This window comes from Protomyctophum parallelum (genome assembly GCF_964188405.1).
Source record: "Protomyctophum parallelum genome assembly, chromosome: 18".
Taxonomy (NCBI): Eukaryota; Metazoa; Chordata; class Actinopteri; order Myctophiformes; family Myctophidae; genus Protomyctophum; species Protomyctophum parallelum.
The window spans coordinates 9913310-9929322 of NC_139716.1; the positions used below are offsets into that span (position 1 = coordinate 9913310).

Below are 16013 nucleotides of genomic sequence, written 5' to 3' on the forward strand. Positions count from 1 at the left end.
CTGGCTGTCATCCACATCTCCCCAATAGCTCTCTTTGCAAACTGAAATAATGCTATCATATATTTCTGTTGGTTTAAGATAACACAGTTGAATTTGAGGTATTTCTTATATTGTATAAAAGGCCAAATATTATTTCAAGATAATTGTATGAATCAGCCTCTGCATGCCATTCGCATTATAGTAATTTGTGACGTACGAACAAATGGGCATTTGCGCTGACATTATATACTGTACAGTCATTTTCATTTTTATTGTGGCAACTGTATAATTCTATTTCAGCACAGTGCAGTAAAGGAGGCATATAAATAACTCCTGACAATTATAGAACAGCGTTTGCACATCCTGTGAATTTCCTGCCACAAGTCCCTATCAGCATAGGCCCAGTGCCTCTAGAAGAAAAAGAACAAAAAAAAACACAACCCTGATTATAAAGCCGCAGATGGACCCCACGAGGTCTTTGTCACTCTGCACACCCGGCACAACTGTGCCCAGCAAACTGTCCTCTTTGTCATACGCTCTGGCGACGCCCAAAAATAAAATATTGTGGTATAGTGGAACATAAAAAAAATTAATAAGTGAGAATGGAAAGAAAAGCCTAGACAGACAGACCCCTGCTGTACACCACCGCTGAAATAATTAGCCCCTGGTTGATCTGGACTCCTTGTGGGATTGCACCATGACACATTCAAATGAGTATTGGCAGTGTGTGACACCAGCTGTGGGCCACCTAGAGGGAGCCACGGCAGTATACGCAGCGCCCTGCCCACAGAGCAGTGACGCCACACAGAGAGCACAGTGGGCAGCATCATGAGCAGTGTCATCAAGCTGGCGTCATGGCAAGCTTCAGTAAACGGGGCACACTGGATGATTTTGCTGTTGACGTTTTGTAAAATGGTAGTTACATGAAACCCTATAGCGTCCCTATTCTGGGCAAATATGATAGCAGATCTTAAGATCTTAAGAATAAGATAGTGTTTTGCGTTGCGTTGTGAGCTGTCGACTGGCTATTGTCAATGTCAACTAAGATATTTGGTGTAGAGTTTTTTTTTTAAAGGAGGGCGCATGGTAGCCTATATATACCCCTGGGGGACAACGGTCAACCAAGTATAGGGTTTAAGTATTAAGCATACATCCCAAACATGAGTCTGTAGCGCATGTGAAGTATCTCATCAGGGACACTGAATAGAGACATTATTCAGCCCGATTGCAGACACACCCATGACCATTATAATAAACCAAACCACACTATCTGTGGAATTCCCACTGTGCCACCAGCACCAATTTGGCAAGCAGGGACATGCACACATAGACATCAAAGGGGGCTTCAGCCCCTGCCCTTTTACCCGCCTGTAAAACAACTGCCCTCTCTAGCCCCATATGTGCCCTCTCCCTACGCTCATTCTGTAGCTACAGAATGAGCGTAGGGAGAGGGCACATATGGGGCTACTGCCCTCTCCAGACCACGAATGCAGCATGGTTAAAGAAATGCACATGCCCCTTCTTTCCATGCCATACCGGAAGGCAGCATTCAGGAGAATTGCTCTGCGACGCGTTGAGAGCTTGTAGATCTGCTATTTTTGTCCAAAAGTGCACTCTTAAGGGATTACAGCCCCCGCCTCCCTAGCACTCTCTACACCTCCCTGTTGGCAAGTCCTTGTGGGAGGACGACAGCAGCCCATCAACTCACACAATCAGAAGATGTTGGCTCTTTGGCACAATAAAGATCCATTTCATTACTGCTGTAAAAAAAAACATGTTTAATACTTTCAGTATTTACAGGATATGCTGTACCGATTTGTTGCAAGAACAATAATATTCACAATAATAATAATATATAAAAGGGAATTGTGCAACTCTGGATGTGATGGTTTTTTTTTACTGTCCAAGTGTTTGGTTGTTATACTTTGGTACAAATTCTATTCTGTTTGAAGAGGATATCTTGAGTCAACCAACCAGACAATTGTCTTTTGTAAAGCCTGGATACTGTATATTTTGTGAAATCATTGCACAATAGCCCCTCTTAGTGGATTCCATATGAAACACAATGGGCATGTGGTTGTTTTTATTTGGCTATATTTATTTCAGAATTAACACTCGTGTGAAGTGAGGGGCGCTCTTGTCATCATACATCACATTCCATGCTCAGCCAATCAAATAATCACAAAAGTCATTCCGGGCCGATCACTTTTGGCGTCTTCACTTTACTGGCCTCAATGGGTACATTCCAGACATAAGCGTCAAAAGGCGTCAAGAAAGAGACTAGTCCAGGCATCTCTTCCGGGTTTTGAAACACTTGCAATAAGTTGATGCCGCAACACAAGCTTAATCTCCATCCACCAGCTGGTTAAAAACACGGAAGAGACGTCTCAATCAACCTTAATTTATATAGCACATTTACACAACCGAAATCGACCAAAGTGCTTCACAGTAGACAAAGTATAAAAACAAAGTATAAGAACATAGTATAAGCACGTGATAACATAATTACATTGAGAAAGTACTAGAATGGCTCTAGGCACTTTCTTGGCGGCTCTTGACACGTATGTCTGGGTACAGGCACCTTTATTTTCAATAATTATGTACTTTGCTCAGTCAATCAGCCAATGTTTCTGTGAACACAAACACACATAGGATGGGCTAGCGCCCCTCAAAAAGAATCAGGGAAAATAAATAAAGCAAAGATGTACAACAAGTAGCTATAGGACAGAAACCTCTATGACATTGGTTCCCAACCTTTTTTTGATCGGGGCCAACTTGAAAATCTCAAAAGCATTCAAGGCCCACCCATCGGAGCACTTAACACGGCATTCATTTGGCTGCGTTGTGATCAGATGGATGGGTATTTTCAGAGCATGTTTATTTAAATGGTGATCAATAGATTGTGTTCCGGGCTTCCGGCTTGAATCTGTGCAAAATAGTAGCCTATTGCTTTAAGTTCCTGGTTAGTTTGCCAATTATTTGGAGGCACACTTGCAATAACCTCACGGCCCACCTGGGGCCCCCGAGCCACAGGTTGGGAATCACTGTTCTATCATAGGATAACCAAACAATCATGTGGTGTAATGTACCTACTGTACTTTAGTTGTCATTATTATTATGACCATATTACACCAATCCTAAAATCCTTACATTGGCTACCAGTGTCCCAGAGAATTGATTTTAAAATGTTATTACTTAAATTACTATAAATCTGTTTGTGGCTTTGGGCCCAGCTACTGTACATCTCAGACATGCTGAAGCCATATGAGCCCTCCAGAACCCTTAGGTCATCTGAGGCTGGCCTACTGATAGTTCACCTGATAGCTGGAACAAAACATGGTGAAGCAGCATTTCACCATTATGCACCACAAACCTGGAATAGCATTCCAGGTTTCATTAGAAAGTCCCCAACCATAGCCGTTTTTAAGTCAAATTTAAAAACGTATTTATTTAACATTGCATATCCCAATTAACTGTGTTTCTATTAAAGGTGGGAGTATCTGTTGTAATGTAATGTAATTGTATCTATTATAATCTGTATTCATTTTAAAGTGCACTGTTGCACTCTGTGTTTGTTTTTATTCTGTAAAGCACTTTGAATTGCCTTGAGTATGAAAGGTGCTATATAAATAAAATTGCCTTGCCTTGCCTTGCCTTAACACTTGAGGCAAGCTAGTGGATTTAGGGAACTACTGTGGTCCAAAAACATCTATGAGGAATGCTAAAAGTGCAGGTCGAAGTATGCTTGCCTTATGACCGTGGTTCACAAACATTGAAGGATCCCATTTGAAAATATTTGTTGCCAGGAACCCCAAACAAGATTTTTTTTTAAATGAAGAGCATAACTACAAGCTCACAATGCATCGTGAGCTTGTAGATTGGCTATAGTTTTTTTTTGCTTTTTCTGCAATTCATTGATAGATAGATAGATAAACTGACAGGAAATGGGGAGAGAGATGGGGGGTGACATGCAGTCGTCGGGAACGGGATTACCTACACCGACGGCTAAGCCAGCCGTCCGGGCAGTTTAAACTGGTTTAACTGAATCCGATGCATTAACAAATTTTGCTCAGGACCCCCTGGCCTGGCTGGAACCCCCCCACTTTTGAGAACCATTGGATTTTGAGAGCAAAAGCAGTGCTTTGGGAGGGTTTCAAACATGACGCATATCGAGTTGGTTCCCAAGTTAGTTCCTGATAGGTGTGGTAGAGCTTCCTTTCGTAGTCTTCTTCAAGTGGTGGTAGTTGGGCAGAATTTTCATGAGGAAATCTAGCTGCAGAGTCTGAGGCTAAAAGACAGAATTAAAGCATGAATCCATTTGTTTGAGTGATCATCAGACACGCTTTGCTCTGTTCTATAAATTAGCTTAGTTGTTCCCAAACTATTTTAGCTTAAACGATCGGATATTTCTCACTATTTGTTATGTTTTTATATTTACTGATGACATAAAACACTGAATAGAGCACCGAAGTCTGACGTCAATAACGGTAGAGGGCGCAAATCCACGGGTTCATGTACTTTTTATTTGCATTGTAATCCCCATAGGTGGATTTTAGATCGCCTCATATAAGAACTGTGTTTGAAAAATAAACATCCCGGCCATTTCACTCATATGGATATGAAGAATCAACTGACAGAGAAAACGCTATTGTGTACTGCTACTAAATGAGTCACATTTTCTCTATAAACAGACTGTATCATATATGAGTGACTGATAAACGATACAGAGACAACTGACTATTCAGTATTTTAGCTGTGACATGAGCGCCCCCTCCTGAGATACTTCCGGGTCCTACTTTTGTGTCGCTTTTGTGTCCCCATGGAGTTATACTGTGACGCTCCGTCGGACTAAATCTGAGACGAAAACAACCACGAAAGTCTAATTTTACCGCTTTCCTCGCAACAACAAAGCTGCGCTGCTCTCCAAAATCTGGCTGTGACAGGCCGTCTGCCCCACATGGAATACTATCGCCATTTTATTTGATTGTGTCAACTAAATCCTCATTAATGCAAACTAGATTCAACATACTCAAGCCTGCACACATTGTAAATATCCCCCGAAATATTTTACAGAGCAAATGGACTGTTGCCACCTTCAATAATAATGATAATAATAGTCTTTATTGTCTCCACATCATATATTTTTGTTGTCATGGACACTTGTACAAAACATTAATAATTCTACTCGAGTTGGAAGCATTAAGACCCATTTTAACCCTCTATGGCTTCCTTTCTGAAGAATAACGTAAATTAAAAAAGATTCACGCGTTTAGATATTCTATTTACAATGGGATGCGGACGGGAGCTGGTGCCACTTGGACCCGGACGTAACGTAGCACTACAAAATGACGTCGGACTTAAATACTGAATAACGCAGAGACAGCTTGTTTATTTTTGGACCACAACGCTTATATGAGACGATTTTAAGATGACCCCATGTTATTCTCCATAGAGAAATTACTTCCGTGAACCAGGGGATGAGCGAGTGACGTCAGGACTTTGGCGCTCTATCAGCGGACGTTTTAATGACAGCAACCAAGCAGCAAAGGATAGATCATAATAAAGGATGACACACCTGTGGTTTTTCTGTCTGTACCCGCCTCAAGCAGTTTGAGCCATAGATGACTGTGTTCTCCGACACGACCTCACATGTGTTGACCTGGCAACACGCCCCCACAATACAGCCACTGGTCAGGATCACATTTCTCCCAAGGTCCGCTGTGTGGGGAAAGGCCATGGTTGTAGAGTACAGTATGATTAAAACATGTTTCAAAAAAGAAATGGCAAATTATTTAATTATGCAATTTCATCTCAGAACAGGGGTCTTCAATGTTTTTCAGACCCCTTAGCTGAGAGAGAGATGAAGCAGGGATCTCCACTACATACTGTATTGTATACAATTGCGTTGCAGATTGAGATTAACCCATTCTGATCGGGCACCCATTTTGGTGTCAGCATCATGTCGTGCTTTAGCTATTGAAAAATAGCAGATCTACAAGCTCATATCGCGCCACCGAGTGGCGCGATACGAGCTTGTAGGTCTGCTATTTTTGAAAAATCGAAGAGCGACTGACATTTTTTTAATCTGATCTCAGGTCAGAATGGGTTCATCAGACCAGTGTGTGTCCGGTGGAAACCTCGTATGAATCTGATCTCAGGTCAGAATGGGTTAAAGTAAGGGCCTTTCTGCGTGGAGTTTGCATGTTCTCCCCGTGTCCCCTAGGGTAGGTACCCTCACAAAAAACATGCAGTAGTCCTGTCCTCTCTAAACTGCCTCCCCCTGGCCAGAAGGAACAGACTATTCCAACCAGTTAATTAAAGGAACTGGTTGGAATAGCGTGTTCCTTCCACGCGCTACTTCCAAACCAGGGAAACTCCCCCCTGTCAGGTGAAAAGAAGCGGCTTGGGTGCTCATGCATAGAAGGAAGCATGAGGTCAGTCTGTTGCTCTCCCCAGGTTGGCGGAGGGAGTGTAGAGCCCAGGATTACGTTAGATAATTGACAATGGATGAAAAATGCGTTACAAAATCGTGGGATAATTTTCTTTTTTTTAAGAAATTGAAAAAAAACATAATTATCTTTATATTAATTTGTTGTATTCATGTTAATATTGTATATTTTCTGATATTTAAACACTTACAACCTCAATACTTAGTAAACCTGACCTCCGCCGCTATGATCGCGCCCAGTGCAGCCGGCGTGGATTCGTCTGTACTTGGTCTGCTCTTTCCCCCCCCCCCCCCCCTCTACCCCAAACCTCTTCACCAAAAATAGGCGATCTACAAACTCAAGCTTATCGTATATTCTCGGCTAATGATTAGCGATTATTCCGGTCCTAAAACGGTCTACCTTTGGACTCGATGACATTGTTGTCTCCAATCTTCAAAGCCTGGGACACTTTAAAATTGTCATTAAGGATTTAAAACATCATATAGCACACGTGTATACATTTTCAAATAATCCAAAGAAAGATATATTTAAACTATGAACAAATAACATTGTGCATGTGACAGAAGCTAGAGACAATGTATGCACTAGTTTCCTATAAGGATACCACATCCAACTTCAAAGACATTGTTGGTCCCAATTGTCATCGTCTTGGGCTCAATCCCCTCCGTATCTGGCATGATATTTTCTGGATAACTTGAGATAAAAACAAATATTAGTTGAATGGATGTCTCTACAGCACCATGTGCTAGTACCAGGGGTCTTCATTCCAGGTGGAGCGAAATGCCTTCACGACTGACGACCTATGTCGCGACGTATATTTTTCCGTCGCAACGTATATTCGAGTACGTCCTGGCGTAAATATCAATTCGTCCCGGCAGAACGGACTCGTCGCGGCTATATCTACCCGTTTGCGACCTAGTAGTTTGACTATTCTTTTACGTCGCGACAGAACGGGACACGTCACGGCTATATCTACCCTTCTCGACGTAAAAGGTAATTCGTTGTGGCGTGTGTGGACTCGTCGCAACAGAACGGAACTCGTCGCGGCTATATCTACCCGTTTGCGACGTAATGGTTGACTTTGTTATATGCCCGGTGCGCGGTGCCCTGCGCGGTGCCCTGCGCTGCCCTACGCCCACCGCGTGCACCTTGCCGGTCCGCCCTGCGCCCTGTGGCCTGGCACGTGTGCACGTGTGCCAGGCCACCGCGTGCACCTTGCCGGTCCGTGGAGCCCTTCGCCGTCCCCAGGCGACCCTGCGTTCCAGAGCTGTCACATGCCCACCGAAAATAGCAGATCTACCAGCTCCTCTCCTACATACGGGATGGCCCGACCCGCGTCTGTGGACCCCTGGGGGGGTGTGTGTGTGAGCGTCTGAGCTCCTATCTGTGTGCCTCCCCCCCCCCCCCCCCACCCCATGTGGACCCTTGCAGGGGGGGGGTCGGGGGGTCCCCCTATGCACTTTGTGTAGATGCTGCGTATCGCCTCATACTGAAAAAATTACTATTTTACGCACAGCGCAAGGCAATATGTGATTACGATCGTCCTTCTGGGGGGGGGGGGGGGGGGGGGCTGGCCTACACAATAGATAACCTACCCTGGCCAACACAATAGATAACCTACAAGGACATATGAATTTAATTTATATACACGGCTATATTAATTTAGCCGATCATCAAAGCTCACCGCGCTCGTATAGCGCATTGACTGTCTGTCTGTCTGTCTGTCTGTCTGTCTGTCTGTCTGTCTGTCTGTCTGTCTGTCTGTCTGTCTGTGTCTCAATGACTTGCCTTAGGCGGATAATATAGACTACAAGTACTTTATTAAAGTAAAGTAAAAGAGTGAGTTCTCATTGCGTTCTCTGCGTCGTAGCGCATGCAGATAGGCAGATAGGGGGGGGGGGGGGCAGTTCTATAGGCAAGGGCAGAAGGTTCCTATAACGACAGTGGGTGCGTGCCCACCTTAGAGTAGCCTATATATTTTAAGGCACCCGCCCCGCAACTTATTATTATTGGCTTATTATTTTGCCACCAGCGGAGTTGACGGTTGACGCCGTTGTCTAGTATAGACTATAGGCCTGTGCCAGGATGATTTTAAATAAATATGTCTCTGTCTCTGCGTCTCTAGAGCTATAACATATATACTGTAGCACACATCATGTGTGACACATGTGCACACACACACACACACACACACACACACACACACACACACACACACACACACACACACACACACACACACCGAGTACTAAGTATAAGTAGCACGGCTCTAAAAACATTAAATACTGCGGGAGCATTACACTAAACAAAGTTGGATTTGTACATTGCAGAAACGTAACATAACGTAAGTGTTCTTATTATTGTCCGTCTGGGTTTTATAATGCAGTGTGAGTCCGCTCCGCGATAGCCGATCTGCAAGCTCACAACGCGTTGCGCTGATTGACAGTGCACGTGCAGCAGCTACTGTATAGAATTATATTTAAGTAGGCTACTTTTTTGTGTGACGTCTGTGTGTTATTGACTTCTTGTTCCTTAATGTGCAGGTTTATCAGAGCGATATAGTGCAGCTGTGAGTGAGTAGGCCTATAGCTGCTGCTGCTGCGTCCGTGCACCAATAGAGCGACCGCGGCAGCGGCACGTATGAAATATTAAATAAAAATATGTTGGGCTTCCGGGCGTCCGTTTCTGGACTGTACCAACGGGCTTAGGGCCGGACGGTCCCTTAACTCCACGGGCCCCTATATTTTAGGCCCGTGCAGGGCTCTAGTGTGTGTGTGTGTGTGTGTGTGTGTGTGTGTGTGTGTGTGTGTGTGTGTGTGTGTGTGTGTGTTAAATGTGGTCATTTAAATGTAGGCCTATTATATACACGCACCATACAAGCACCTATATTATATAATGTGTTATACAAATGGGCAATCAACATATAGCAGCACCCCCCACCAGCAGATGTATATAAACATGGAATTGCGCTATGATATTAAAATGGACTGAGCTGTGATTGTGCCGTACTGCGCCGGCCGGTGGCCACTGGCCTATTCTGCCATGCAGTATAAATGCATTATCATGCCTGTTGGTGAAATATAAACATCTAAAATGGTTCAGTAATAATTAGCATAAGTTATTATTAACGAAAAACATCTAATACTATTTTAAATTGGTCTAATAAAGTTAGTAACTAATCAGAAGCAGCAACCATTTTGTTTCAAACAACTATAGACCAATAAAATAGTAGGCTAGTATTTATGTTTTTCGTTAATAATAATACATGCTAATTATTATTGAACGGTAAGTACGCTGGTATGTACGCTAAGGTACACTATAAGCTTGTAGATCTGTTTATTTTAGTCAGAATCTCGTGTGTGTATGTGTGTGTGTGTGTGTGTGTGTGTGTGTGTGTGTGTGTGTGTGTGTGTGTGTGTGTGTGTGTGTGTGTGTGTGTGTGTGCGCGCGCACACACATCACATGTGCACACATGTGTGCTATATGTTATAGCTCTAGAGACGCAGAGACAGACATATTTATTTAAAATCATCCTGTCTCGCACGGCATATAGAGCCAATGAACGGAGCATACCCCCCCCCCCCCCCCCCCCCCCTCTCTCTCTCTCTCTCTCTCAGCACACGCTGTGCTGTGATATCAATCAGACGCAAATGATCATTGAGTAACGTTAGCTCTGACTCGCACATTATGTGAGATCACATAAAAGGCCTTTAATATAGCCACAGATCATATAGGAATAGGCTTGGGCACTACCCTACCATCTCTCTATAGTGGGGCACCGACGATCTGCAAGCTCACAACGCGCTGCATGTGGACGCAACACTTGGAGCTTGTAGATGCGCACCACAGATCATACAGGGCGTGTGTTCCAGCTAACCCTATAGCATAACACACACACAAGCAACAGTATAGACATCTATTCATCATTATTTATTTCAAATCAAAATACAATGTAATGCTGCACCACTGTCATGAAGTTCGCACGCACACGCACACGCGACACACACACACACACACACACACACACACACACACACACACACACACACACACACACACACACACACACACACACGTTTGCTTTCATTCGCTGTATGATACATTAGGCGATATAGACCCGCTGCGGCCCAGCGATAATCAACCGCTGTCCGCTGCGATGCGTGAGCTTGTAGATCAGATGCCGACAGACAGACAGACAGACAGACAGACAGACAGACAGACAGACAGACAGACAGACAGACAGACATGAAATGAAATGGTTCAATAATAACACACACGAGATTCTGACAGAATGCGGCGGCATGCTTAAAATAAACAGATCTACAAGCTTATAGTGTATACCATAGCGTATACATACCAGCGTACTTACCGTTCAATAATAATTAGCATGCATTATTATTAACGAAAAACATAAATACTAGCCTACTATTTTATTGGTCTAGTTCAGTTGATTGAAACAAAAGTCATGGAATTCAATTGCCTACATTCAGTATAGGCCTGGTTTTGATATAATGATGCAGGGAGATTTTCTGAGCCAGTCCGTGCCATGTCATTTTTTCAGATTAATATTTAAATCTTTAGTTGGAAGAATGCAATAGCATATCATAAGTGTTGACCATAATGGGACGGTTGGAACCAAATGAACCCCCGACGGCCGGCGCTATTCAGCTATAAGGCCTATAAACGATATGGCCATACAAATATGGTTATGTGGTGGTCTGTGACATGTCTGCGTGCGTGCGTGCGTGAAAGAAAGACAGAATACGACGCAATGACATGTCAAATTGTCAATTGTAGATCAGCTGCTTGTTATTTAAGTAGGCTAATATGAAGGCAGCGTCTCCGCAAACGTGGACACCCGTGGCCCCCCTTGATCCCCAAGGGTCCACGGTGACCCGTACCGCCCGGGGGTCCCCGGACCCGTTTGGGCGGCCCGTCAGGTGGTTTTCGAGCTTGTGGATTTGTATTTTTAATATTGCTTGTCAAACGTTTAAGGCATATAGCCTATTTAATCTGATTGGTATAGCTCTGCATGGTTGCTGCTTCTGATAGCCTACTAACTTTACGCACGCATGCGACACACACACACACACACACACACACACACACACACACACACACACACACACACACACACACACACACACACACACTAGAGCCCTGCACGGGCCTAAAATATAGGGGCCCGTGGAGTTAAGGGACCGTCCGGCCCTAAGCCCGTTGGTACAGTCCAGAAACGGACGCCCGGAAGCCCAACATATTTTTATTTAATATTTCAAGCATACGTGCCGCTGCCGCGGTCGCTCTATTGGTGCACGGACGCAGCAGCAGCAGCTATAGGCCTACTCACTCACAGCTGCACTATATCGCTCTGATAAACCTGCACATTAAGGAACAAGAAGTCAATAACACACAGACGTCACACAAAAAAGTAGCCTACTTAAATATAATTCTATACAGTAGCTGCTGCACGTGCACTGTCAATCAGCGCAACGCGTTGTGAGCTTGCAGATCGGCTATCGCGGAGCGGACTCACACTGCATTATAAAACCCAGACGGACAATAATAAGAACACTTACGTTATGTTACGTTTCTGCAATGTACAAATCCAACTTTGTTTAGTGTAATGCTCCCGCAGTATTTAATGTTTTTAGAGCCGTGCTACTTATACTTAGTACTCGGTGTGTGTGTGTGTGTGTGTGTGTGTGTGTGTGTGTGTGTGTGTGTGTGTGTGTGTGTGTGTGTGTGTGTGCACATGTGTCACACATGATGTGTGCTACAGTATATATGTTATAGCTCTAGAGACGCAGAGACATATTTATTTAAAATCATCCTGGCACAGGCCTATAGTCTATACTAGACAACGGCGTCAACCGTCAACTCCGCTGGTGGCAAAATAATAAGCCAATAATAATAAGTTGCGGGGCGGGTGCCTTAAAATATATAGGCTACTCTAAGGTGGGCACGCACCCACTGTCGTTATAGGAACCTTCTGCCCTTGCCTATAGAACTGCCCCCCCCCCCCCCTATCTGCCTATCTGCATGCGCTACGACGCAGAGAACGCAATGAGAACTCACTCTTTTACTTTACTTTAATAAAGTACTTGTAGTCTATATTATCCGCCTAAGGCAAGTCATTGAGACACAGACAGACAGACAGACAGACAGACAGACAGACAGACAGACAGACAGACAGACAGTCAATGCGCTATACGAGCGCGGTGAGCTTTGATGATCGGCTAAATTAATATAGCCGTGTATATAAATTAAATTCATATGTCCTTGTAGGTTATCTATTGTGTTGGCCAGGGTAGGTTATCTATTGTGTAGGCCAGCCCCCCCCCCCCCCCCCCCAGAAGGACGATCGTAATCACATATTGCCTTGCGCTGTGCGTAAAATAGTAATTTTTTCAGTATGAGGCGATACGCAGCATCTACACAAAGTGCATAGGGGGACCCCCCGACCCCCCCCCTGCAAGGGTCCACATGGGGTGGGGGGGGGGGGGGGGGAGGCACACAGATAGGAGCTCAGACGCTCACACACACACCCCCCCAGGGGTCCACAGACGCGGGTCGGGCCATCCCGTATGTAGGAGAGGAGCTGGTAGATCTGCTATTTTCGGTGGGCATGTGACAGCTCTGGAACGCAGGGTCGCCTGGGGACGGCGAAGGGCTCCACGGACCGGCAAGGTGCACGCGGTGGCCTGGCACACGTGCACACGTGCCAGGCCACAGGGCGCAGGGCGGACCGGCAAGGTGCACGCGGTGGGCGTAGGGCAGCGCAGGGCACCGCGCAGGGCACCGCGCACCGGGCATATAACAAAGTCAACCATTACGTCGCAAACGGGTAGATATAGCCGCGACGAGTTCCGTTCTGTTGCGACGAGTCCACACACGCCACAACGAATTACCTTTTACGTCGAGAAGGGTAGATATAGCCGTGACGTGTCCCGTTCTGTCGCGACGTAAAAGAATAGTCAAACTACTAGGTCGCAAACGGGTAGATATAGCCGCGACGAGTCCGTTCTGCCGGGACGAATTGATATTTACGCCAGGACGTACTCGAATATACGTTGCGACGGAAAAATATACGTCGCGACATAGGTCGTCAGTCGTGAAGGCATTTCGCTGTCTCTCCTTCATTAGCCGCAATTTGACTCCCCCTCACATCTTGTTTTACAGCACGTTGCAAAAATACAAAATGGCTGGCTCGGAATGTCACTCTTGGAATATTTTGGACAGAAAGTAGCTCATAACATGTCTACGGGGGATTTTTATGAAAAACAAGCTCGGCAGATTGAAAGAGGATAATTCAAGCTTGGACTGCAGCTGCAATGTTGGTGAGTTTAACGTCATTTAAGACAAGCAGATCACAAACCAAAAATGATGAATAGGAAGTGGATGGAGCTTGTTGCAACTCTAGATTCAACCCATTGTAAATAAATCTAGAATTGCAAATTGCGGCTAGGGTCTTCATCATCAATGTGTCCAATCCGTACACAGTACAAGTGTGTCCGTGGCAAGACTTGTGCTTGTTCAATATTTTGATAATACGACGCCAATTACTGAATGTCACTCTCCAGGTTTTCTTCAGAATATGAATGACACCGATTTAAAGTAATAGTGACACTGACAATGACATGCATACAGTAGGCTAGCCCTCCAAGCAGAACCCAAATGCTACTGAAGTTTCTGACATTTGTTCGACCCAGTGCATTGGGTCCTGTTCCACGTCGTCCATGCCACCTGATTAAAACATTTACTGGCTCATGTTTACATGTTAAAACGCCTCCCCGCGGCATGTGACGCCATTATTTTCCTTGAGTTATTCTGAATTCGGTAACTTTAAGTAGCTATACATCCCGGTGCGAATATCTCCTGTGGCGCGGAAGCCGTTAAGTATTTTTAATATATGTTTGCCCGATTTGGAAGCTTGGATTCTTCTTGTTTATTGACACCTCATTGTACCGCCTATCTGGCTAGCTAGTGGCGCTATAGCTATGACACAGCAGATCAGAGGCAGGGACGTAGCCTCACAAGCCAACCGCACACCGGGAGGCGGTACAATAAACGGTAAACAAACAAGAAGAAATAAAGCGACCAAATCGGTCAAACAAAGATTAAAAATACTTAACGGCTTCCGCGCCACAGGAGATATTCGCACCGGGATGTATAGCTACTTAAAGTTACCGAATTCAGAATAACTCAAGGAAAATAATGGCGTCACATGCCGCGGGTCCTATTTTAGAGAGAATCTCCACATCCGCATTTAGGAATTTCCATACGAAAATACACTAGCGAGCAGGGACCCAACGTAAAACTAAACAAAATATCAAAAAAGTTTTACGTAGGGTCCCGAAAGGGGCTAACAGTAGGCCTACCTGTTAATAATGAGCGCCTGCTCCTCAATCAGATTACCTTCACCAATAACAATCGGGCCTGCCTCAGCTATGATTCGCGCTTTGGGGTGAACAACAGTTCTAGCTCCTAACAAAATAGAAAAATACAGATATTGTTTCAATGGGCAGCATTTGCAGCATTGCAGTGAGTACAGAATGATCTGGTATTGGAACTCAACTCACCAATGGTCACATCCCCTCGTATTTCGCTTTCAACACAAACTACAGCTCCAGCTGCAAATTTAGCACTGTAAAAAAAAGATACATTTATATTTTAAACAGCATTCATGTTTCCTAGCAACCACTGTGTGGTAACATGAAATTTATGATAAGATCAGACATTCTAGGGCTAGTGTCATGGTGGTGGTATCCCTACAATGTCTGTGATCTTACATAACACAATAACATGGCATACATGACAAGATGACAAGATTGCAGACGTTCTAGGTCAGGGCTGCAATAGTGTACTAGTCACTGTAGTGTCATGGCATCCTGGATAGCCTGCCCTGAATAGCTGCACAATGAATGCATGCACATAATGTCAATTAATCCGTGTTTTTTCCATAGCTTGTGTTTTGAGAGAAGATAAATGAAAACGGAATTAAGTATTTCAAACAATAAACAGAAGGTATAAAATAAAACCAATTGGGTACCTTTTCTGTGCAGCTTGCTTGTTGACGTCTGACATCCTCACAACAACAAATGATATGATCTATCGACAATTGACTGTTGTTCCTTCCTATAGGCTATTCCTGTGTGCGAGTATAGGCGAAGCTCGGTGTTGATTGTTTTTTGTCTGACAACAAGATGGCTCTGATCCAGGCTATTTGCTGCCATCTGCTGTATTACATCTGTACTACAACCAACTCCAGTCTTTAGAAAAAAGTATGGCGACGACGGCGACGAACAGCTCATTTCTGCAATGTCCCCATTCGTCCTACAGGGGGAAACCTCCACTCATTTTCAGGTGTAATGTTCAGGAGACTGGAGTGAGTGTTTGAATTCCTAAATTCCAAAGGCTGTTCTTTGGCTCTAATTTAGAGCCAAAGAACAACCTTTGGAATTTAGGAAAACAATTAATATTCAATTATTACTATTTTCAATAGTCTACTAGTAACTATAGGCCTACTAATCTACTCATCTATTTGTCAGGCTAACCCAAAATGCCACAGTCACATAATTAAGC

The 16013-nt window shown here is 44.3% G+C and overlaps 1 protein-coding gene across 1 annotated transcript; it reads right to left on the reverse strand.

The window, feature by feature from the left end:
• Window positions 1–3304: 3304 nt before the first annotated feature.
• On the reverse strand, window positions 3305–15564 carry LOC310875353 (dynactin subunit 6-like). The gene is made up of 7 exons (XM_083788558.1): window positions 15481–15564; window positions 15011–15075; window positions 14810–14915; window positions 7033–7121; window positions 6828–6875; window positions 5555–5697; window positions 3305–4267 (listed from the first exon to the last, which is right to left on the reverse strand). The coding sequence occupies exons 1-7, from the start codon at window positions 15513–15515 to the stop codon at window positions 4166–4168; spliced, it is 588 nt and encodes a 195-aa protein (XP_083644684.1). The 5' UTR covers window positions 15516–15564; the 3' UTR covers window positions 3305–4165.
• Between the last annotated feature and the right edge of the window lie 449 nt (window positions 15565–16013).